The sequence below is a fragment of the Anser cygnoides genome, chromosome Z (assembly GCF_040182565.1).
Source record: "Anser cygnoides isolate HZ-2024a breed goose chromosome Z, Taihu_goose_T2T_genome, whole genome shotgun sequence".
NCBI lineage: Eukaryota > Metazoa > Chordata > Aves > Anseriformes > Anatidae > Anser > Anser cygnoides.
The window spans coordinates 53,973,917-54,000,085 of NC_089912.1; the positions used below are offsets into that span (position 1 = coordinate 53,973,917).

General features: G+C 38.2%; 1 protein-coding gene across 15 annotated transcripts in view; it reads right to left on the reverse strand.

Annotated features, from left to right (window-relative positions):
* Positions 1–3,751: 3,751 nt before the first annotated feature.
* MPDZ (multiple PDZ domain crumbs cell polarity complex component) overlaps positions 3,752–26,169 on the reverse strand; it is a 103,415-nt gene continuing 80,997 nt past the window's right edge. For 14 of the 15 annotated variants that reach the window (XM_048049769.2, XM_048049779.2, XM_048049778.2 and 11 more), the window contains 19 exons: positions 25,484–25,680; positions 23,335–23,426; positions 22,986–23,070; positions 22,574–22,654; positions 20,697–20,789; positions 20,529–20,603; positions 19,586–19,757; positions 16,877–17,022; positions 16,474–16,557; positions 16,172–16,365; positions 15,787–15,934; positions 12,565–12,651; positions 10,933–11,029; positions 10,222–10,265; positions 9,059–9,181; positions 7,984–8,088; positions 7,726–7,838; positions 6,799–6,922; positions 3,752–5,955 (listed from right to left, as the gene is read on the reverse strand). In XM_048049769.2, coding sequence (XP_047905726.2) covers positions 5,809–5,955; positions 6,799–6,922; positions 7,726–7,838; positions 7,984–8,088; positions 9,059–9,181; positions 10,222–10,265; positions 10,933–11,029; positions 12,565–12,651; positions 15,787–15,934; positions 16,172–16,365; positions 16,474–16,557; positions 16,877–17,022; positions 19,586–19,757; positions 20,529–20,603; positions 20,697–20,789; positions 22,574–22,654; positions 22,986–23,070; positions 23,335–23,426; positions 25,484–25,680 — 2,207 coding nt within the window. In that variant the 3' untranslated portion in view covers positions 3,752–5,808. The remainder of the gene's footprint in view (positions 5,956–6,798; positions 6,923–7,725; positions 7,839–7,983; positions 8,089–9,058; positions 9,182–10,221; positions 10,266–10,932; positions 11,030–12,564; positions 12,652–15,786; positions 15,935–16,171; positions 16,366–16,473; positions 16,558–16,876; positions 17,023–19,585; positions 19,758–20,528; positions 20,604–20,696; positions 20,790–22,573; positions 22,655–22,985; positions 23,071–23,334; positions 23,427–25,483; positions 25,681–26,169) is intronic. The other variant, XM_048049771.2, reaches the window with a different exon arrangement.

A 26,169-nucleotide genomic window follows, 5' to 3' on the forward strand; every position in this document is an offset into this window, starting at 1 on the left:
TCTAGCTATATACTGGACATTTTGTCCAGAAGGGTACTGTGAGAAAGAGTAACAAAATCCAAATTGCTGAAATCAAAAAATAATGCATGTACTGTTTTCCCTTGATCAACTAGATGGGTAACCTTATTGGAAAAAGAAATTAAGTTCATTAAGCAGTACTTTCCCCTCATGAACCCATGTTGGCTATGACCAATGACTGAATTGTCTGTCAAGTGTTTTTCATTCACTCCCAGAATAATCTCCATAATTTTACCAGGCACTAAAATGAGACTGACAGGCCTGTAATTACTAGTGTCTTTTTTTCTTACTTTTCTTGAAAACTGGGACAACATTTGCCGGCTTCCAGTTGCCTGGGACCTCTCCAGATTCCCAGGACTGTTGAAAAATAATTGAGAGCTACACTTAATGAAGTGTAGTCAAATTGCCAAAGGCTGGAATACCAGAAGACATGAAAAAGTGCTGACAACTTTGAAGCCTTCCATCTTAAAAACCTTTCATTTGTATATCTATGGGTAAAATGGATATGAACATCTAACAGCAGGCACTTAAAATATCCAGTATAGCACTTTCAGCTAAGAACACAGATGGTATTTTCATAGGTGATCCAAATACTACCTGGACATAATCACAAAAAAAATATAAATATACATATATATATATATTTTTACCTATCTGAGGACCAAAAAATGAAGAGACCACAAAGTAATTAGACGAACCAGATTTATTTTTTTTTTGAGTCAAGTGAAAACCTGCTTGTTTCAGTTTTTAAAACTGATTTGCTACTGGATCTTAATTTAAAAAAACTCAAGTTAAAATTAATAAAAATTAATAACCCAGTTTGAATAATTGTAGTATCTTGAACAGCTTTTAGGATCACTAGCTTATCCAAGGTTATTTTCCTCTTCTTTATGCTGAAATAAGAGAAACAACATCTGTTTTTCTCTACCCATTTAAAATGATCATTTTCGCTCGAAGAAACTTCAGTAACTTTGAGGGAGATTTTAAAATAAGAAAATTAAAACTTACAGCAAAAATTTAGGAAGCTCGATCTACTTAGTATACCTAATAATGGAATACGATTCCTGCTCTCCAGTGTTCAAAATGTATCACTCTAACCTGCTGCTGTCAGCGTTTTCTTGAATATCAGCTGCATAATTTTGCAAGCTAACATATAACCCTACGATAATGGCTATGAACTAAAATGCACTAAAGTCAAGATCTGTGCAACTGTTGTGGAAGAGCCATGGTCTCCAATTCTGAAAGAAATAAAAACAATTATATATATACTGCAGGTGTTGAATGTGCTGAGGACAACAGTGTTCACAGTTTCAATAGCATCTGTAAGAAAGTAAAAATTTTTGTCTATTCTTAGCAGTTTCAAATGGTGCCTGAAACAGAAGTGCTCCCCACACATGAATATTTTAGATGCTTCAAAGGATTTATTTTTCAAAAGCAAGAAAAGAGATGGGGAGGTTGGGGGGAAGGTGAGACCACAACCAGCCTCTTTCCAATGTCACTGCCAGTTTGAGACAAGACGTGCCTTGCAAAACAATATTAAAAACAGCGAGCTCCTCCATGTTATTTGCAAGTCTCTGTCACTAAAACAAAGCCTCTTTTTGCCACTCAAGAACAAAGAACACCTTTTTATCTTTTCTTTCCCTTTTTTTTTTCTTTTTTTGGGGGGGAAGGGGCAAGCGTAGTGGGTATAAGTGGCAAGGTTGGCAAGGTTTTGGTAGCAGGGGGCTGCATGTGTGGCTTCTGTGAGAAGAGTCCACAGTCCATGTTAGATAAGGGCCAGCTCCAGATGGCTCCAAGGGGCCCCACCACTGCCCAGAGCTGGGCCAATAAGCAATGGTGTTTGTGCCTCTGGGAGAGCAGATTTAAGAAAGGGAAACAAACAAACAAACAAACTGCTGCACAACAGTAGCTGGAACAGAGGAGTGAGAGCCAGCCCTGCAGACCCCCAGGTCAGTGCAGCAGGAGGGCAGGAGGTGCTCCAGGCAGGCAGCAGCAGTTCCCCTGCGGCCTGTGGAGAGGCCCCTGGTGGAGCAGGCTGTCCCCCTGCAGCCCACGGGTCCCACACGGAGCAGATCTCCACGCTGCAGCCCGTGGAGGAGCCCCCGGTGGAGCAGGTGGAGGTGGCCTGGAGGAGGCTGCGGCCCATGGAGAGCCCCCGCAGGAGCAGGCCCCGGGCCGGAGCTGCAGCCCATGGAGAGGAGCCCACGCAGGAGCAGGGGTCTGGGGGGAGCTGCCGCCCGTGGGGGACCCGTGCTGGAGCAGTTTGCTCCTGGGGGATGGACCCCGTGGTACGGAGCCGTGTGGGAGCAGTGCTTGAAGAGCTGCTGCCTGTGGGCAGCCCCCGCAGGCTCAGTTCGGGAAGGACGGCATCCCGTGGGAGGGACCCCGCGTGGAGCAGGGGCAGAGAGGGACCGTGAGGGAGCGGCGGAGATGAAGTATCAGGGACTGACCACAGCCCCCATTCCCTGTTCCCCTGCACCACTCAGGGGGATGGGGTGGAAGAGGGTGGATGGGAGGAGGTATTTTTAGTTTGTTTCCTTTGTTTCTTGCTTCTCTAGCTTGTTATAATAGGTAATAAATTTCTCCAATCTCCCTATGCTGGGTCTGTTTTGCCTGTTATAGTAATCACTGAGTGATCTACCTGTCCTTATCTCAACCTTTGAGCCCTTTCCATCAAATTTTCTCCCCCTTTCCCTATGAGAAGGGTGAGTGAGAGAGTGGTTGTGGTGGTGCTCGGCTGTGCAACTGGGTAAAACCACCACAGCAAGTCTGAGTCTATAGAACATACATCATTTTCTGCCTATTCTCTCAACTTAAAATTAACATTTCCATTGCTTCCACAAACCTAACCCAGAAATAAATTCCAGCAGGGGAATGGGAAAGCAGCAATGCCAATGATATCTGGTCACTGTCAAGGAATTAAATCTGTGCATTCCCATGAGCCAGCTGTCCTTTGTCCAGATGCACAATTACAAAACGTGACGGTCTCTTTCATTAATACCACTCTAAGATCACTGGTACTGAATAGGTTAGACCTAAGTTAAAAGAAAAGAATGTGTATTTGAACAGACAATGGGCTTGAGCCCTTAGGATCCCAAGCCTTTTAGCTCCAATCCTGTCAAGTCCCAAAGTTAACACGGTCACATAAACAAAAAACTATCATAACCAAAAGAAGAACTTAGTAGAACAGTGCCAGTACCTAGCATCTTGCAGAACTAACCCCTGTGATAGAAAAGTTGCACCGAATACCAAATGATGAAGTAAACTAATCACTCTAAGCCTGCTAAGTTTATTACACCTCATAATCCATTGCACAGCAGACACTAAGTCGTGGTCATGGAACAGCTGTCCTGGCACAGGGGCTCGGGGAGATCCTGTGCTCTGAACCAGCACCATGGTCACGGCTAAAAGCAATATTCCAGGCTGCTCAGCTCAGTGTTTTGATTGCTCGTGTCAAGAACCATACCCAACAGACTGCTTTTTAAGCAGATTGAGAAATGATTAAATACTGTCTGTTTTAAACAAGCAAGGCACTCTCTTATTCATTTCTAAATAGTTTTGGTATCTTGTCTTATTGATGTGCTAAAAGACTGTGAGTGAAGCTAAAATCTGAAAATCCAGATAAAGCAGTTTTTACTAGATGGCTCACACAAAGAGCAATATCATTAACTTCTTGTTATTAATTAAAAAGTTTGGATTAATCTTTCACAACAAAATGAACAAAGCCAGCACACACCAGAAACGCACCTGCAACTTTATTTCTTCATCACTGAGAGTTTGGTATTTATTTAATTAAATCCCCCATTTAGACACAACAGTAGTAACAAAATATCTGTACACTACTTCTGTTACAAATATAGACACTATTTAAAGCGACCTTACACACTCTAATGTATGCATCTCTTATTCTAACCAAGGAATAAGTACACAAGAACAATTCAGTAACAACAGCCAGTAATGGTACCATCTGTGTACTTTCATTTTTTGCCAATCACACTAACTTCTAGAACAATTAATGAGACGAAGTTTTTTGTTTGTTTGTTTGTGTTTGTTTTTGTTTGGTTTTAGTTAACTCGCTTAGATCTAGATACCATTTTTGTTAATACTATTTCACAGACATTCCTAATACTGTTTTTGTTTCTCACTAATACAAATGCTAGTCTTTCACATCTTCCTCTAATAATCGCCTGACCACTGCCTGCATTTTCTGTTCAGAGAGTTCTCTTAAATGACAACTGATGTGCCGACCTTCTTGCTGCGAATTTTTTTTTTTTGCTAATCAACATGGTCTTGCTACTACAGGAAGTATATAGCATGCTAATTAGCTAGGTGTATTTCACCTTCAACATATTTAGTGGCATTTTTATGCAGGAAGGTAAATCATGGGCAAGGTGTGCTTTATCTGCCAGATTCTGAAGAGCCAGTTTGAAGAAGCAGAGCCAAAGGCAGACTACAATCAGCCAGTGGTATCAGTAGGTATGATTTCGGGATAAAGTTTTAAAGACTTCTTAGTAAACTGAGGATGTTGACAAATTTATTGACAACTCTGCTATCCAAATAACAGCTTCATGGCTGCATCTTTTTTACCAGACAATATCTTGCATTTGCTCCTCTTAAATTAACAACCCCCAAATAATGTTTGTGACCCTCAGCTGTCCTCTTCTGCTTGACACTGATGCAAAGACTTTCACTGCTGTCTCACTGATCCCCTCTTCTCCACTGGAACTGATCTTCAGCCGTCTACCCACCATCAACCGCTGGTTATAGCCCTCCTCAGTCCAGGAAGGACCTTATCTTTGCTGATATTTATTTTATAATGACAAGCAACACTGTAACACTAACATCTTCTGCATTGTATTAACCTATATACACAAGGCTGTATATTCAGCTAAGTAAATATATCCTGAGCGGTTTGTTCACAGCTCTGATTCAAGCAGCAATCAGAAACTTCGGCGCTAAGACAGTATTTAGCCTTGCCCATTGCAAGAGGACAACCTTTGCTTACACACATTTCACACTAGGGAGGTTGCTTTCACTCCCACATAGTCTAGAAAAAAACTACTGTTATGAAAGAAAAGTTTAACCCTTCTAATACTGCAGTTGCTGGGCACTCTCACTCACCAGGATAAGTCTCCACTAGCAAATAAATTTTTCAGCCTGAGAACAAATCCCCACCATCAAAAACACAATTCAAACACAAGCTAAAACCAAAACTAAACACAACAAAAAATCCCCTCCCAACTCCTTCTACTTGGTCATTGTAGAGTAATAGAAAAAAAAAAAAAGTCCATTAATTATGTGCCTCCACATTACATGCTTTTCCTCCTGTTCCCCAAATTCTGTATTTTGTTAATACTTTATTTCTCCAATAATCTTATTTCTGTTTTCTGACTACTTCTGCCCATGCCATCGCCTTGTTGATTCAGTGACTTTATTGTTCTCACATATTTAAAATATTCAAAGCCTCTTAGGAAAACATTTAAATTTTGTTGTGAGGTTATTAATGAAAACATTTTTTTTTAGTGTCTTACAAGTATTCATTACAATATTACTAGGAAAAATATTCATGTCTTTGCCATAGGTGACATAACTCCATCCCAGTGGTTTGACAGTAGGAGAAATACTTCTATTACATACAAAAATATGGTTAAATGTTATTTTTCTTCAGTGACGTAACACAGTCCTGTGAGGCGGGAAGAGCGAGAAGGCTATACAAACATTTCCATTCTCTTTGCTAAGCAGAATGTAAATAATATAGTCTTGTCGATCCTACCCCTTTCAGCAGCTAGTTCATGACAAAACAGTCAAAGTGACTGTTCCTTTCGTCCTTTTCAGAATAGCAACCGCCTCCTCATGGGTCACCCCTTCTAAACTCTGCCCATTCACAGCAATGATTTGATCTCCCCTCTTCAGGCGTCCATCTTCTGCAGCTGCACCCTGAAACAATAAAACATGTAATTGCAGACTCATGCATTTCTTTTTCTCCCTGCCGCACTGTCCCAATGGTCTGAATAAGATGGGTACAGTACACAAAACCCCTTAAAACTTTTTTGATTGAGAGTGATTTGACTACAGTCAATCATAGAACAGCCTGCTAGTACTGCAGTATGTCCTGCGTTCTCTAACTTTCACAACACTTAGATCTAGAGGATGGATCTAGAGGATTTTTATATTACTTTAATCCTGTTGGTCTAGCTAGTATAACTTCTAGTCTCTGGTACCATAACAGCAAGATTTTCAAGACCTGAAATAGCTTCCACAAACTGGAAATCCAGTAACCAAAACCCACCTGTTAACTTTGACTTACAACAAACATTTGGGATTCTTCATTACATTTATTTTTTAACTCAGGGCTGTTCCCTAGGGCAGGCTATACTCATAAAATCCAGTCAGTACCTGAACTTCTCCAAAGGTCCAGATGAGTTCAGTTATTTTATGCTGGTCTACCTTTCAGGCTGTAATAAATTGGTCCCTTCTATTACTTGAAGAAAATGAATTCTAAACATAAGGTAGGGGGGTTGTTTTTCAAAGTATGTAAACATTTCCAGTTTTGAGAGTTGAAAAAGACTGCCATATGCAGAGTCTCATGCACTTGAAAAATTCTGAATCTTCCTGAAACTCTATCCTTCAAATAATGCGAGCACATTTTGATCAGAACTTGCACTGGTCAAGAAAAGCTGTGAAAAACTGTTAATCATTTGGCATCGAACTCAGGCCATGCTTTAAGAAAGTGGCTGCTGTGAACTAATAAATGGATTGACTGAACACATCTACACTTACCTTTGCAAATACTGTCTTCACATAAATGGGTAAGTCTCCATGAGGACTGCCATATCCCCCCACAATACTAAAGCCTAGGCCATCTGGTCCTCTATCCAGAGTAATGGTCTTGTACTGAGGAGGCCTAATGAAAGGGAAAAAGCGTTGCTATGTTGTCTGAACTTACGATTTAACATGTATAATGTTCAACCAAAAACATTTTTTCTTTCTAGTTAAGCAATGCACTTCCATTTCCTCTATAACTACAAATGTACCTCATGGTACAATCTTCCTAGCAAACACCTTTAAAAATCCTGGAACCCTTTAGGCCTCCTAAAAAAAAGTCCAAAATTAGCAGCCAATCGTTATGTTGCAAGATTTAATTGCTTCTCTCCTACTCTGAGTTATGATTGTTTATTTGCATGTATGTGTTTATACAGACAACTCGTAGGTATATCTCCACACATTAACTTTGACTACATGAATTTTGAAGTTCTATCTTTTAATGTAGGTTTGTGTGCCTAAAGAACCCCATTCTCTCTTTCCCTGTTCCTGGAAAAACGCCTCAGATTTATGACATAATCTGAGGCAATACTTGTTTACATAGCTGTGTCTTGTAGTATACCAGAAGTGGTAACATTTGTATACCATGAAAGTCGTTTTTTTCTGATAGCCTAGTGCTAAAAAAGTACATTATAGAAACGAAAGTACCACTGTGGAAAGAACCTTGCTATGTAAGTCTGAGAACAGCGATTTGGGGTGTATCAACTAATCTTAGGTACCTAGGCTCAGTGAAATGAAGAAAGCCGTATTTAAAAAGAAATCAAATCACATTTTAATTCTACAGCAGGGAAAACAAAACAAAACAAAACAATTTGTAAGCATTTTAGGTTGAGTTCCACCTCAAGTAGCTGGCTACATAGACTGTATTATTATGTATTTACTGACCCTAAATCATCCTGAAAAATGCTGGTTGAAGTTAGTCCTGCAAATGTAAAACTGGACGTAGGTGGCTCCTGCTGCTGACCAGTTATAACACTCACATCTCCTCCAGCTACAACCTAAGAAGAGAGTTCAGTAAAATGAGTTAAAAAAAAGCCAGTAAAATAAGAATGCTGATACTAAAATAATACATCATAGCAACTAATGTTCAGAAAATATTCCAAATGTCACTGGAGGGTTTTTGTTTTTGTTTTTGTTTTTTACCTGTAACTCAATAGTGCCCGAAGCATTTTTTAAGAGGCTAACAGCTTGGGAGTGAGTCATGCCCTCGGTAGATGTTCCACAGATGCTAACAATCCTGTCCCCCACCTGCAGAAGAAAATGTAGAAAAGATAACTATCAATACAAGTTTATTTACATAGATTTATTTGGCATTTTCTTTCAATAATAGCAGATCTGAGTACTTAGAGTTAGCTACAATTTATCAGTGACATAGGGCAGGAAGAAAGAAATTAGGAAGAGTGCATGGTACACTTCTCTCAAAGGCACAACATCATTGAACTACATAGTGAAGTGATGGAAGAGTAGAAAATATGAGATCAGAATTAGCAGATCAGTGTTTAAGTTTAGTGTATTCAGTGTAAAAAAAATAATTGTTCTTTACAGAATTAATCTTAATATTCTAGAAGGATATGGAAAATCATCTGAATACAGACAGGTTGAAGTAGTACATTATCTTAAGACATATTTATATATATTTATATATATATTTTATATTTAAATTAATCCTGAAATATATATATTTAAATTCATCCTGAAATAATACTGTCTATTTTCCAAGGAACATTAGTCAAATTCAACAACCTCTGATATAAATTGAATACAGTACACATGTAAGTGCTGTGTGAGTTACGACTACTTACTTTGACTTGGAATCTGAAAAAGAATTCTCTATCCTAAGACAGGTAAGCACAGAGAACATGAGATATGAAACAGACTGCATACATACAGGAACGACCACGAGACTCACCAGTGTAGCTCACTTAGAGAATCCATCATTCTGAACTAGGCTTCCTACTTTGAATTTTCACAAGTTTATCAGCTATATGATCCAAGATTTCTTTAGGACTTCCTTCCCAAGTTAATATATCCTTCAGCAATTACCTTTTACCGTGTCACCAATCTGAGTTACTTTATTGTCAATCCAAATAGCAAAAATTCTTTTCACAGCCAGAAGCAATCATGACTGCATCATTAAACTGCTACCTTATTACCTGTCTAGAGTAATTATTGTGCAGTACCCATACAATCTTTATAACCTTCTTAACAATTAACTTACTCTCAGTTTCTGAGTCTGAGCTGCAACTCCATTTGGATGCATCATGGCGATAAATATAGGAACATCTCCAAGGGGACTTCCTACACCTCCAGCAATGCTCACTCCTAGTGAATCTGCAGGGCCCTATTATTGTAATGAAAAAAAAAAAAAAAGATTTTTTTTTTGGAAAGAAAAATACATAGAGAATTGCAGGCTTACCTTAAAAAATTAATAAAAATCCTATCTTATGAAAATCAGAATATGCCTGTCTCAAGCCATTTTTTAAAGTTAATATATTTTGGAAAAGCACAGAGCGCACAATACATAGTTCTTCCCATCAGCGGAGGGTGACAATTTACTGACTCAGTTATATGTTTTTTCTTAACCAAACTGAATACTTACAGAAGTCAACATCAAACCCTTAATGTCAGCATTTGTCTGGCAAGGAAAACTGTAGAGATGGGATTGATTGTCCTTTATTATCAGCCTCCTACTAGGAACCTGCTGTAGATGAGAATTAATCTTTATGCTCCCCCTAGTGTCCCACTATTGAACAACAAAACTAGTAATTCACTGCTGTACAATGCTCAACTACCTAACCACCAAAATTGCTATCATAGATAGGTATTCACAGATTCAATGTTAAAAAGAGAATAGTTAAATACAATCTGCGTAATCAAGGAAACTGGATCCCAGGCAAAGTCAAATAAATGCATGTGTTTTAGACCATCAGAAGCAGTCTGTAACTTAGATCTTATGCTCCCATCAATGAGAAAGGCAATTGAAACCCAGTTGAAAAACTGGCAGCTGTCATGTAAAGGCCTATCTATTAAAAATACATGTCAAACAAATGTGAAATACAAAACAACAGACTTGCAAGTTTAGTACAGTTCCCTTGGCTTCACTACAACTGCCTGGATTTAACTCTGTTTGGTAACACTGTTACTAATTCTCTCTCCATTTGCTTTAAAAACAGGTCACAAAATGTGATGGTGGAAGTCACACTTACTTTACTTATAAATATGGGCAGTGGAGATCAGTAAAACCAGTAGACAAATGACTTAACTATTGCCACATCAGTTCTTCCCTCTAATGATTAACTGGGTGGCCAGACTTCCTCCTTTACATACACATAACATCTACAGAACCTTTCCTGATACATACCACTTTATGCTGTAACTTACCTTTTTTATCTCAACTGTTCTTAATCCCTGTATTTCAGAAGCTGCTGTCAGATAAATTTAAAAAGGAAAGTTAAACTAGTATATAAAAGAAACTTTTCCATTAAAGTCATCCAAGCCACTGTGATGATTCTAGCTTTCTGCTGCTTCATTACAGACATACATTTCCACACAGATTTTGAAAGCAGCTGCCATTAAATTAATAGCATTGAAATACATCTAGAATGGGTGAAAAAGTCATTCATTCTTTCAATTTAAACAACTATTGGAGTAAATTGCTAAGCAATGCTTATAGAATAGAAACTATTATTTGATAGCGATACTTGGGTCACAAGTAACTGGTGTAAATCTGAGCACTGGAGAGCTATTACACAGCTATTCTAATTTAATGTAGTATCCAGAATTGACCACGTACTTTCCAAGAATGAGTCAGACAGCTTGACTGAAGACATAATAAGCTTCAACAAAAATAGTTCTCGCTCAACTTAGATTCTCAGCATCTAAACTGCTGATGTAAGACCTGCTAGTTTATTTTATAAAAAGTGATTCAAAGAGATATATGACGTACTGTATAATAACCACCACACCCGCAACATTTTAATGACTAAGGAATCACTTTCAGGCCTATAGTATACAATGACTATGTGTTAGAGAAAGCAGATCTCAGCTACCAATATACAGATATAAATTACTGAAAGGGCCATAAAAACTTACAGGTATTTTTCTTCAGACCACTTTCAAAGACCTCAGGTGCACTTGAACCAGAAGCTGGAAAGCTGAAGGATGAGAGACTGCCACTTCCTTCACTGACCTAAATACAGTGTTACACTGGGATTAGAAAGCAGTTTCAGAGTCCCAATTTGATAAAATTGTAACCCATTGTATTCAGTGTATTTTACAAAATATTTTTATTATTTATTATTATTATTATTAAAAAATATTTTTTTATTCAGTGTATTTTTCTTGCTACTTTTTCTGTGCCCAGTTAAAGCTGATACACTGAACCTCTGTATGTTTCCTGGACACTCTGGAGGGCTCCTTGTTTGAAACATGTCATTAGACCAACAGAGATCGCGTAATTACAGACGCATGCAACAGGTTGCTTCTGAGGGCCAGACTGTCCCCTTATTTCTACATATGTCATCACTTCAAAGACCTTCTGGTGAATAAGACAGCCACCATTATCAAGGTAGGGACACAATACAAAAGACAAATCTTTACATATCCCCACATGTATCCTCACAGTCATCCAGACACTCCATAAGCTAAAACTAAGATTGGACTCTACACTCAGTTTCACCTACGCAATTTTCCAGCTTCCCCTAAACAATTTACAGAATTTCCACTACAGCCTCAGGACAATGTAAAGGAACAACATGGCTCACAGTGGTTTTAGTTCATTGACTCTTACCGACTCTTCTAAACATTCAACATTGTGAACTTCTTACTTAATAGCTTAGATTAATACCACACAGAGCTTGTGTATTTTTGTCTGGACTGGCATTATCTTTTGAAGAGATACTGACACTTAGTCCTTAACCCTTCTTAGCCTATTCACTTCAAATTTCAGAAAGAAAAAGTCCCAGTTTAATTAGGATTCACCTTAAACTATTTACATCTATGTTCAATCACTGACAATAGTGATGGTGATGTATACCAGGTTTATAACTACAAAAAGTTCTAAGGTAAGTCGTGAGCTCTCTCATTTCAATAACTCCTACCTGAAATCCCAATACATACATCGGCACAGAATCACAATGAGAGCTGCGACCACATAAAGGATGCATTCAAATGCAGAAACTGATGTGAGTTATAACATTAAACAACATTAAAACAACAATAAAACAAGTAAACTTAGGAAAAGCCTGACAGAAAGGGTGAAGGTTTCCTGCTTCTTGTGACCAAGATTATGGTAAGAATATGAAAGGTATAGAGAAATTCAGTAAGATTACTGAAACAATACCCCATTGCACTCAGCACCCTCCAGGTAACAGGTGTAAACCCTACATCAACTTGTTCTGGTAATGAAGACAATCAGCTCTTCCTATTTCCCATGCAAGAGCTCTAAGAATCAGACTAGACAACATAGTAGAGCCTGTAATCTACTCTATTATTTCTACTATATACTCTACTATAATATCTACTCTACTATTTCTGGAATGAACTCTTGGCTGGATCACGTCTTTAACTGATACAACTAGCTAAAATGAACATGTAAAATGGCTACCAAAAAGCTGCAAAGTACATGGAAAATAATTTTCATCATAAAATTAACTATTTTTTTTTGCTTTCACTATTTAACCACATTTTTTTTCTTCCAGACTAAACAGTTTTACAGTTACAAACCTGGCTGCTCTGGGATGTTCTCCTCTCAGAGTGGAACGGACCAGCTTTTATTCTTCCAACCTCTAGTCTTACCGTACCTAACGAACACTAAAGAAAGAGTCATTTTTAATACACCTCTTGTATCTACAACATTAAAGCCAACAACAACACTTAAGTCACTTATTAGATGGTAGAAGAAGAAAAAAGCATGGACAGAGGGGAAAATACAGGACTAACAACCCTGTGGTGAGAACTGAAAAGACAGAGTTTGCAGCAGGACCAGAACCATACCAACTATGACTGAATGATACTATTGAATGGTATTCAATACAGACCTGAGAACTTTTCGGATTAAACAGTATTCTAATACAGATGTGAGGACTACTTATGAAGCCTAATTCCATTACCTTTTATTTAAGGAGTAGTAGTCTTGGCTTCTAAATAGTAATGCTAACGTGTACTTTCAAGATGACATTTTTCAAAGAAGAATAAAAGTGGAGTATTTTCACGATAAGCACTAAAACAGTACAAAACCTCCAAGTATTAATTAGTATTTCTGTTGATATAGCTGATAGTGTGGTATTTAAAGTGGTAGTTAGCAATCTCTCTCCCACTCTTGAAATTACCTGTTAATATGGATCCATACTGATGTAACTAAAGAGATTTTGGGTGGGAGGTTTTCCAAAAATCTATCTGTAGTTTAAGAGACCTTTCTGTATCTGACTCCCAAGAGGAACTTGGGTGATATGGATTGATTGCACATTGGAAAATCCATTCCAATGCTTCCATTAAGCATTGAGTTCTTAAATATACTATTAGGCATTTCATGCATAAATACCTATCTCAGATGAAAATTCACCATGCAATCAAACATCTAGAAACCAAGATGTTAGGCTTATTTTGATAACGGATAGGTAAGGTGTTATCACAAAAACACTTCAGAAAATAGGACTTCCAAAATAATATAAGTAGTGTCAAAAGAACATCTATCTATCTGCAACATATTTAAATACAGAAATTTCAAAGTATTGTTGCTATTTTGCTTTTCCCTTTCTTCCACTGGGAAGTTGTTATGATCTCTGGTACCTATGCAACCAAAGAATTTACTGTTACAGATGTCTGCCTTTATTTATCATACCTTAGCTGTATTACCCTAAGAGAGGTTCAAAAATCTATCAGAAAATTCACAGTAAGAAACAGACCAATATATCAAACTCAACAACATAATATACCCATTCAAATAGGGTTTCTAAACCTCCGTAGCTAGCATATACTATTGATAATCTCTTAGAGCTGATGCTAGGAGAGATTTATTACTAAATTACTTTTTATTTTTTTAAGTAATACTGACTTCTTCACATCCTGGAAAAGACGTGATCAGGGCTCAGACATAAACAGTCTTTCCTGCTGCTTTCCTCCTGTAAAATTACCACATCCTCACATAAAATGCAAGCCCACAAATGAGATTTTGAAGTTATTATGTGTGAAAGTGGGAGGTAATACTTTCCATCTGAACTTGTGAGTAAATCACTTCACATTCTGTCTTCTTACTTTTTTTTTTCCTGGAGTCTCCTATTTGATAAATCTAAAGTCAAATGAGTGGAAAAAAAACTATCAACTTTTCACATATTTGGGGGATACATAACAAGAAATACTGCAAGAACGGGAGGAATTTTCACACATTCTTGTGGTTTTATGGCAGTTTAAATACATTGGGATTTTACAAAGATTGTAAATAACTTTCTAACAAAATACATTTTAGGCAATTCAGGACAACTCGCTGTAGATCATTCACTTGTGAATGAAAATAGAACTGATACCTGAACTAAAAATGATGACTGCCTGTGTGTGAGTGATCATGCTTTTATCCATTTTTACTGTGTGAAAGAAACAGAACCATTAATAATATCTGAGATATTTTAGACACCACATTTCTCAGGGCCAGGACAATTATTTACAAGTACCACCGAGTGGGATGAAGTATCAAAAACTTAAACATGAAAATAATAAGTGAGACTATTAATTAAGTATACTCAATTGTATACTCCAAAATGCTTGCCAACTAACAAAAATGATAGAAACTTTCCAAATGAAGCGGCATTTTAATTAAGAAGAGATGTAAAAGTGCAGCATATGAGGAAGAAATACTTTGTCCAAAGTGCAGCATGTGAAGAAGAAACCCATTGTCCTTATATCCTTATATAAAATAAAGTATCAGGTAAGAATTGGAAAGTACTATTACCCCAAAGGAATACATTAACAAGTTCACTATCAGAACACAGATGCAGCTGTGACATTCTCAATTATTGTCACACACTGAAAATATATATATACATAAAAAAAAGAGCATACCCTAGGAAAAAAAAAAAAAAGGCTTGAAGAACTATTTAAGACCTGCAAAAATATACCTTTTAAAATAATGCAAAGCATGATTATGTCTACATACCCAAGAGTCAGCTATCAATAAAGGCTGTTAAATTTTTTCCAGTGGAGCGTTTTCATTGAAAAATGCTGACTCAACAGAATCCTGACATGCAACCGAATGTCTCAAAACTCTGTATGGAAAACAGACAAACTGGCTGACCAGCTGGACTTCCTGCCAGACCACAGGAACTGTTGTATGTATGACTTCATTCTGATTTGGAAATGGAGGAGATCAGAAACACAGTATTTACTGAGAACAGGAATTCTGGTTCTGAGAACGGCAGCCAGGAGGTTACTTCACTTATCTTTGTGAGAAAGTGATTTCTTACCCTAGATGCCTTGCTCACTGAGAAAGGCATTATAAAATTTAATGGATGCAATGTGACACAAGACATACACAGAAAAAAAAAAAAAAAGATAAACATTAACAACTGTGAAAGCAACCACTTTCTGGCACAACTACACTGATGAGTTCTGTATAATTTAAAGCCAATTCTAAGTATCTTTCTAAAAATATGAGATAGTTAAACAAGTAGGCATTTGTTGGATAAAATACAGTATTAAGTTCTAGATTGCTCTAGGTAATGGTCTTTTATTGCCCTATAAAGATATGGCAGTCTGTGCTACCACTATTCCCACTTTTATCAGGCGAAGTATGAAAATCTGAACTCTCTAGCCTTCAGGAATTTAAATTCAGATCCAAAGCTTGTTCTCCCTGACATCTCAGCAACAGTCTGAACACAGGCTGAATAAAACTTAAGCTTTTAAAAGTCTGGATCTCAATTCTTCACTTTTAACCATCTCATGTTTTCCTGATACCTTTAGCAAAGCTGCAACAGCCTCCTGGTTAGCATTTCGAACATCTTCTCCATTCACAGTCAGTATCTGATCTCCTTGCATCAATCTCCCATCTGTATCTGCTATTCCTCCTTTGACGATGTCTGACACAAACACCCCTGTATCATTTCTGTAAATACACACATGAATTCTGAATTACAATATTGTTTAAGGGTCACTTTTATGGCTTGCAGTTGGGAACCCAATGAATACTGTCTCATTTTTCTGATGAGTCATGTTGAGCTAGTTCCTCTAGGAATGGCACAAGAATGACACATACTGCCTTTACAGGATTTGAGCACAGCACCCCAACAGAAACACACGAGTGACCAAGTCCCAGACATTGACTGTCCGTGTATGTTCATACCTTTTCCCAACGATACTCAGGCCAAGGCCTTTGCCAGGCTTCTTTTGGAGCTCTATAATGAGTACATCATACATATCTTCCTCCTTGTACTGGGCCTCATCTCTGTACACCGTCAGGCGAACTTTTTGGGGAGTCTGTCGGAGGACATTTATTGCTTCATCATGTGTGGCATTCCTGAGGTCAATCCCATTCACCTACAATGTAAGCATACATAGATGAAATATACAGGACTTTCCAACAGACAAATGAAAGATGTCTAGCTAGCAAATGAAAATAAACAGTGACCAAAGAAGTAAGTCCACCTCTAATATCTGATCTCCAGCCCACAGTCTCCCATCTTTTGATGCTGCTCCTTCTTCATATACTTCATGGATAATGATTGCTCCCTGTGGATAAGCAACAAAAATAAATTGCATAGTGAAAGAAAATGCCCCTAACTTTGAAGCAAGAGCTACAGAAAATTCCTGCTAAAATTCATTGTTTTAAAAAAGTTAGAATAATGACAAATTACCAAAATATTTAAGAAGTTCACTTATACTTTCAATCTTAAAAGTGTTTTTTTTCTTTTTTTCTCTTTTTTTTCCTGATCCTTAGTAACTTTCTATAGAAGTGCCACAGAACAAATGAAGACAAAATCTCTTCTAACAGATATTTTCATTTCTATATTATTATTTCATGTGAGTAACAGGTATTTTTCCAACCAACCAGCAAAGTGTCTGCTCCTCCAACAATGCTCAGGCCAAGACCAGTCCGTCCTTTGGAGATATCAATGGTTGTTTCACATCCAGGAATAATGGGACAAGTAGCGGGGTCAGAAGCTAGTGTGGCTGGAGTTGAAGATCTGCTTGTATCTAAAACAAAATTAAACATCCTAGTTACAGGATTAACTAAACATCCTAGGTAAGACAGCTTAGTATCAGAAGAGTGATGTTAAAATATCATTTTGAGAGTCCATACTCTACAGTAAGAGCTCAAGAGTCAATCTACAGGAAACATACTTATTTCAAAATGCCCACATAATACCACCCTCCCTTGCCCTCAGTCAAGTACTGTCCTGTGGTTTTAATAGCAGTTGTCCTGTTTCTAGGTCAACAAGCACCTGGATCACAGTTTTAAGTTTACTGAGATAGTATCACATACAACATGCTATATTTGTACTACCTACAAACTCTTAGAGTTTGGATAGCCAAAGAAGCTATTGTACACAACAAATGCTATTTCAGAGATAACTAAATATCTATACCAGTAACTCTGCAACACAGATCACAGATAAATAAAGTGCATACAATGTATTACATACATGGATGCAAAGATGTCAGTCCTACCCTTTTGTAATGGGCTAAGTCAAGGTCCAGCTAACTAAATATTCTGTCTCAGACTCAGATTTGTACCATGAGAAAGAATGTGAAATACAGTGGTATTTTCCAAGTCTACCAGTACTTGGTCAACCAAAGGTTGTACGCACACACCATTCTATCTAGGAGCCCTCAACAAGAGCTTCTATACACCAGTCACACTTTTAACTGACCACTGACACAGCTTTTGGAAGCCGTATATCTCAAGGTGTAAATATCATAGAATCATAGAATGTCTTGGGTTGGAAGCGACCCTAACAATCATCTCATTCCAACCTCCCTGCCACAAGCAGGGAACCTTCCACTAGACCAGCTTGCTCAAAGCCCCATCCAGCCTGGTCTTGAACACTTCCAGGGATGGGACATCCACGTCTTCTTTGGGCAACCTTTTCCAGTGCCTCACCACCCTCATAGCAAAGAATTTCTTCCGTATAGCTAATCTACCCTCTTTTAATTTAAAGATGTTACCATATATAAATAATATATATAAAGTTAAAGCCACAATTAGTGTAAGTTCCTACAGTGTATATGGTGTTAAAAAGTTCCTTACAACTTACATCCTTAGGTATTAATTTATGTGTGATCACACACAAATTTTTTGAGTAAAAGTTTGCAAATAATACTAAACTGCTAAGAGCTGTAGATTTCCCTGAGAGTGCCTTGCAGAGACATTAGAGACAAATTAGAGGGCTGGACAATCACCAACAATATTAAGTTCAACAAGAGCAAGTGACAGATTCTACACCTGGGAAGGGACAATTGTCGCTGTATGCACAGACTGGGGGATGGGAGGCTGGAGAGCAGCCCTGCAGAAAGGGACCTGGGGGTTCCATTGTACGGTAGGTTGGATATGCACCAGCAGTGTGCCCTTGCAGCCAGGAGGGCCAACCTTACCCTGGGGTGCATCAAGTACAGCATTACTAGCTGGTCGAGGGAAGGGACTGTCCTGCTCTGCTATGCTCTGGCACAGCCTCCCCTCAAATACTGTGCGCAGTTTGGGGCACTACAGTACAAAAAGGACATAAAACTATTAGAGTGTCCAAAGGAAGGCTATAAGGATGGTGAAGGGTCTAGAGGGGAAGATGTATGAGGAGCAGATGAAGTTGCCTGGTTTGCTCAGCCTAGAAAAAAATGAGGGGAGGCTTAATGGTGGCCTACAGTTTCCTCACCAGGGGAAGGCAGAGGCAGGTCCTGATTTGTTCTTGCTGGTGACCAGTGGTAGGACCTGAGGGAATGGTGTGAAGCTGACAGGGGAGGTTCAGGCTGGGTGTTAGGGAAAGGTTCCTCACAGAGAGGGTGGCTGGGCTCTGGTCAGGACATCAAGCCTACTGGAGTTCAAGAAGCATTTGGACAACGCTCTCAGACATATGATCTGATTTTTGGATGGTCCTGTGCAGACCCAGGAGTTGTAGTTGATGCTCCTTTTGGGTCCTTTACAACTCAGGATAGTCTATGATTCTATGAACTTAGTAGTGATATAATTGTGTATCAATACTACTACTACTAATAGTCAATAGAAACATGACTCAGCAATACTTGCGTGATGTACATATGAATAAATTGTGAGGTCTCCATTAGTCAATTAAGATATTACCTTCTTAGTGGTGTGTTGCTTAACCAATAACTATTATCAATCACTTGCATCTCAAGTCTCCATTTGAAAGGGGGAGATTGAAATTCAGGTAGTTCTAAACAGTGAGACAGCCTCAACCATTCTTCTGCTCTAACAAAGATGAGGTGAGTTTTCTCTCTGCTTTAAAGAAAATGGCTCCCACTTCTAGACATCCATGATACAAGCACTTGTTAGACAGCCCTTGGGATGCAAGAGCAAATCCCTCCACTCTTCCAACTCTAACACAGGCCAGTGGGAAAGCAGGAGGTAGGTCTTCAGTTTGGAGCCTTATTGCTTTATTTAGATGGATCTGTAATCTGGAAGTACTAGAAACTGAAGTTCAGAAAACAGTTGAGTGCATACAAAAAGAGAGAATTTGTTTACAAGCTACGTCTTCATTTCTATCTCATAACTCTAGTGAAGCTAGACAAACAAGGAGAACCTTACTTTTGACCGCTTCTGGTTCAGGTGAGCTGGAAGAGGGGACAGTTGCTGGTGGTTGGATATTCCTCCTCTCTGCTGGAGCAGTGCTGACTGACGCTGTAGTCAGGCTACCTGCCTCTGCTGAGTTGACTGTAAGCCTCACCATGGTTTTGGACGTCTTCAGGAGACTGATAAACTGAAAGATGAAGAGAAAAGCTGATGCAGAATATAGCTGGAGTGTCACTTATAAAACAAAATACAGAAAAATAACTGTTCTCCAAACTGGAGCTAGAAGTCACAATCCTGAAGGTTTTCTTGGCAATGAACAAGGACAAATATTGATGCTTTGATAATAAACACCGTCAGAGTTAACTGTGGGACAGATCTGGCTGAAGTTATTCAATTAGCTTCCCTGAAACTCCGTCAAATTGTTATTTAGAAAGGGAAATAGCTTTCTCCAAAGGGTTGAAATATCAGGCTTGGAATATAACACAGTGATTGTTACAGACCCTCCCCATGTATAAGTACAGTACATGACCTAATTTACCACCGATGCAATTTAACATGTATAATACAGACATAACAATTTTACTGTTTCTAATACTTTTGAAGTGTTAGATATGAAAACACATTATTCAGCAATAGTTCATGCCTTTTATCCCACATCTAAGTGCCTCTGATTCATCTGATCTGAACCACAGGAATAAAAAAAAGTCACATCAGTAATGCAGAGAAAGACTATTTGTGTAGTGCATTAATACAAAATAGCAACTGAGCTCTAAATGCAGGCTTGATCTTATTCTGCAGTAGTTTCCTTATCCAGACAAAGCCTGTAGATCTTTGGTTCTTTAGACAGCTTTGAAAATAAAATCAGAGTCACAAAAACCTTATTGGTTCTGGACACATTCATCTCCTATATTTAGTGGTGTGATTTCTACGCTATTCTTGACACCTAGAAAAGAAGCACCTTTTCTACTGGATAGCCCACAACAATTTCATCATCCACTGCCAGGATCTGATCCCCAACTTTGATTCTTCCATCCTGGAAACAAAATAGAAAAAAAAGTATGAGTGCTACGAATGCTACTCCAAAAACCGTTTTCATTCCCTATATGGATTTAAAATGTTCTCACACCTTTGCTGCTGCACCATGATCTGTTAAGCTCTTAATAACTACTCCATTAATTGTGTCTTCTTCACTAATGGCAATTCCCAAACCTCCTTGATCCTGGGATAAATAGAAATATGCAAATGGTTAGGTACTGCATTTATCAAAATGTTAGAATACATTCAGTAATAACTAGTGAAGCTTGCAGACGTAACAAAAGTTTTTACAATGCATCAATGTTCTCCTTTTAAACTAATCTATTTCTGAAATAGCCGATTTTTTCCGACCTACAAATAGTGCATTGGCTACCAAGATAGTTAGCAAGATAAATCTGAAGCAAATCTAAATTCAAACTTACTCTTTTTGAAACTTTGTAGGTCAATTGTGATTCAGTTGTTAAATTCATAAACAGAATTAAGAATTACAGTGAATCACAGAATGGCTAAGGTTGGAAAGAACCTCTAGAGGTCATCTAGTCTAAACCTCTGTGCTTAAGTAGGGACACCTAGAGCAGGTTGCCACAGCCATGTCCAAGCAGCTTTTGAAGATCTTCGCGAAAGGAGACTCCACAACCTCGCTGGGAAACCTGTGCCAGTGCTCCATCATCAGTACAGTAGAGAATTGTATCCTGACATTTAGACTGAATCTCTTCTGTTCCAGTTTGTGCCCACTGCCTCTACTCTTGGCACTGGGCATCACTGAAAATACCATAGGTCTGTCCTCTTTGCACCCTCGCTTCAGGTATTTATACAAATCTGTAAGACCCTCCCTTCAAGCCTTCTCTGCTGCAGGCTGAACAGTCCCACTTCTTTCAGCCTCTCCTTACAGGAGATGTGCTCCAGTCCTTTGACCATTGTAGTGGCCCTCTGTTGGACTCTTTCCAGTACGTCCAGGTCTCTCTTGCACTGGGGGACCCAGAACTGGACACAGTACTCCAGATGCAGCCTCACCAGTGCTGAATAGAGGTGAAGAATCACCCATCTTGACATGCTAGTGATATTTTGCCTAATGCAGCCAAGAATACCATTAGCTTTCTTAGTAGGAACTCAGAACGTTTGGAAACTATAGACTAAGGTAAATAAAACTTCATGATATAGCTTAAATTCTCTATTTGAAACCACAGGAGAAATACATACAGCAGTGGAAAATACAGAGGATGGAAAAATGCATGCTCATCCTTTGAAATTAGCAAATGTTTGGGACAGAGTGAAATTTCCCCAGTGTTTATAGCTAGAATTAAATCATCTGGATACCATCATCTGTAAGATACTGTGCTGGTTGACAAGGAAAGGCTAGGTGCCTTCCAAGGAGACAAACTTATGAATCGTTGTGAAGTTTACTCTCATGAGTACTCTCCACTGAATGCAACTCCTTTTCCCCATGCCAATAAGCAGAAGCTTATTTTTTCCACCCTCATTTGGCAGCTTCACAGTTATGCAACACTTTGCCATTTTCTCTCAGCTGCACAGTTTCAGCAAAATATATATATTATTTTTAGGGGAATTGCTGCTTATAATCTGATGCTAATTAATTTACGTGGAACAACACAGGTAACGATTTACCTTAGGCAGCAAACAAACAAACTCTCTGTTCAACTACAGCAGCTAGTTACCAAAAATTTTGCCATTAGGTCAAGAGATGACTTATTCCAGAGATACAGATCACGTGGAGAATTTATGTGAAGTATAAAAGCCTCATGATTGCCAAAGACAATCATTACATCAACAAAGTTTTTGGTTCACTCACAAAAAAAAAAAAAGAACAGAAGACCCCTAGAAATCTCTATTGTTACTTCTAGTAAGCAAGGTACAAAGTTTGTTTCCCATTAAGTGGGACTCCATTACAGAAAAATCAAGCTGGTGAACATAAATGTGGCTGGTGTAAATTTAATTTTCAGCACATACCTTAGGGAGTTCCACATACTGAATGTTTTTATACGAACTGAAGTCAGAACTAACACTGGAGTTTCCAGCACTGGGATCAATCTGATAATGAAAACACAACTGTGAGCAGCTATTTTCAACGTTTTTCATCAAAATGAAGTAGCATGCATACATTTAAAGTGGGACTGGTCATTTTATGGATCCATTTAAACTGCTATAACCTTATTCATGGCAATATTAGATTTATTTCTCAGATCAGGTGAACATAAAGTAAAACAGAACTAGGAACAGTAAATGTAGCAGCTGCACTAAAATCTCTTTGTTTTTCCATTGGATTTCTTCTTTTGTAATAATTGCTAAGTCGACAGAGTACCCCTGTATCCAGAACAGTGTCAGTATCTCAGTCAAATGAAGAAACAAATATTTACTTTACCTCTTGGTTTTGAAGAGTCCCTGAAGTACAAGCCTCTACTGACTTTGTAGGGCAAACGGCCATCTGATTTACTGCATCTTTATTTCTAAAATAGATTCAGTTATAGCATATGGTAAAGCAATGCCATGTTTTTTAGACCGCGTTTAAGTCTAGATCTTTCTTCTGCTTTATTTGTGGCAGTGCCAACACAAATATGAAAACAGAAAACTCAAAACATATTTAAAAACTGCTAAGAACTGGGTACAAAAGCATACCTATCTCACCAAAATTAAAAAAACAAACAATCCCTGTGCAAGAACTTGAGCATATTAAACATATTTTTTTAATAAAACTTTTAAAGACAACTTACCTGATAAAGATTATTTTTACTTTAGATGGTGCACATTTGATTATTGATGAAGCATTCTGGTGAGTCCTTCCATAGAGCATTTGCCCATTTATCTATGTAAAGGAAAGTAGAAATTATTTCTGCAAATATTCCAATTCCCTTAATCTTTTGATTAGGCTTAAAAAAATCCACTATCCCACATCACTGGCTAAAACAGCAACTGTAGCAAAATTAAGGAACATGGTGTGTCCAGCTTTCACTCTCTTTAGTGAAAAAAATCCTTATAGTTTCGTTTCAGTCTTAACACGTTCACATAGCTAAAAATGTCATTCTCTGGGTTATATTGCAGTTATATGCAGTATTGACTTAGCACATCATCTATTTCCTTTTTGTGACTCATGGAGCAACAAAGCAGGGCCATGGAAAATTCTAACCAAAACAAATAAATACATACATTCAACAACAAGATTACTACTCTTTATTGAACCACAGCTGTGAGCAATGCACTTTATGCAAAGGAGTCTGAATGTTGGTGCATTTACAATCTGAAAATTTGACCTTAGAATCATTGTCTTCATTTAGCAGAGCAGACTCACTGAAAGCCCCTGAAACTCACATGATTCAGATACGGCTGGAGATATCAGTGTGAACTTGCAGAATAAGCAAAGCCATAATTGGCTTACATTTTATTAATTGTGTTTGTTCCTGCAAATGGAAAGCCACAGTGGATAAGTCCATTTTAAAAATGGGGAAATTATTTGAAAAGGACTGCTTGGACCCACACAAAGGGTACATACACACATACACCAAGGTAGTACAAACAGAAGCAGAGATGCAGAAAACAGGAAGCAACAGAAGCAAGACACTGAACTGAGTGTTGAGTCTAACAGCAAACCCTCAGCTCCCACACAAGCTGTATCTACTAGGTACTGTCACAAGACTACTGAGCCCTACCATTTACACTTGAAATGACAATCCAGACACAGTAATGCATCCAGTGTTTACCCTGCACTTATGAAGAAACATAGTCAGTCCGTCAGCTGGGGGATGGGACATGATCCACCACAGCTGATGGGCAGCAACTCTGGAACCTGAGGAGCAAGCTTAGATGCCCCTCTCAGAAGATGCTAAGAGGATCTCTTAGCATTAGGTTGCAGGTTCACAGTAAGTTTATATGAGAACTGGCTCAGGCAGATGTGTTTCAATGTGTTCTAAAGATATTCAGCATCTACAATAATAAAGTTTTTGAACTTTAAAGCTTTAACTGAATCAAGAGAACCACCTAGCATATAACATTGGACTTTGCAAATAGCAGGCATGAGGCTAGGTACCTCAAAAAAAAGTAACGCAAAGCCCCTGACAGGCTGTAGGAGCTCAGTATCACCCTCATGCTTTATTCAGTCCCACCATTCCTTTTCAACTACAGTGCATTATTAGACCTCAACATACAGTTCTGAGGTTACAAAAATGCAGTTCTGTGATGGTAATGTTAACTACTGTAACTACTGCTGCTAGACTGGTTAATGCTGTAACAGAATACATCTGCAAGAACATCAGTTGAACTGTAGCAGTATAAAAATAAACATTATTCTTCTAAACATATTGAGAATGTTAGTTGCATAGTAAGTGGTTGCGTTTCTTCAAAAAGCCACTAGAGAACAGATCAAATTTGTCATGAAAAGACAGTCCATGATACAAATGGATCTGCTCCTATTTCCCTTACTTAATTTCCATTTTATATGTAACACAAGGTAACAGCATTCTTACATTATCACACTTCCACTAGACAAAGAAGTAATTAGAAAGTCTGGAGCACTCCACAGATGGATGGAGTACAGGACTTCAGTGTTTTCCATGGTCCACAATGCATTGCCCTTCCATACATCTCCATGACACAGAAACTGCTGGATCCCACCATTTTTATCCACTTTAAACACACAAGCACATGCACTTTTACTCCGTACTACTGTAACCAGGAAGAAGAAAAAAATCCCAGCTGCAACTATTTCCCATACACCAGCATAAAAATTTGGTAGCCAGTGTTGTCAATGTGGGTAACTTGGGAATTTCAAGGTCTACTGAAAAACACCTATTTTGCAGCAAGAATCTTATTTTTGTATATATTTTAAGTCAGTATGCCTTGTTGTCAGTATAAATTGCAAGAACTCACCTCTAGCAACTCATCTGCAATCTGTAACCTGCCATCTTTGCCAGCTGCTCCATTTGGGTCAATTCCCACTATAAAGACACTCATCCTGGATCGGTCTTTGTTACCAGCAAGACTAAGTCCCAGACCTGTCCTTCCTTTTTCCAGCTCAATCATGTGTAGCTCCCCTGGTAGATTTCCATAGCGCTGCATGATCTTTTCTAAATGTAAAGGTGTGGGCAGCAGAGGTTGGATTTACATTAGAAAGTCTCACAAACCACCCGGACAGTCATGAGCAGTGTCCAACAGTCTCTGATAGCACAATTCCAAACTAGATGAGAAATTTTTAACTGTACACCACACTTTCATTTCAGCTAAGTCTTAGGTGATTTCTAGTTCTATATTTTCTTTCCAACTTTGGAAAACAATAAATCTTTTCTTAAAAAAAAAAAAAAGATTTTTCATGTATAAAAGCAATAATTTTAACTTTCTTTACTCCAATAACACTTCAAGGAACGGGAATTGAGATTATATATCACTGCCATCAGTTCCCTAGATTACACTGAAATTCTGCAAATAGTCCTGAATGAGAAATAGTCTAGACAATGGAAGAACACAGAGATCAAAATGCAATTTAGAAGAACAAATTACTTGTGTATTTTACTTTGTGCCTCTAACCAACCACAAATGAAAGCTGACAACAAAGCTTA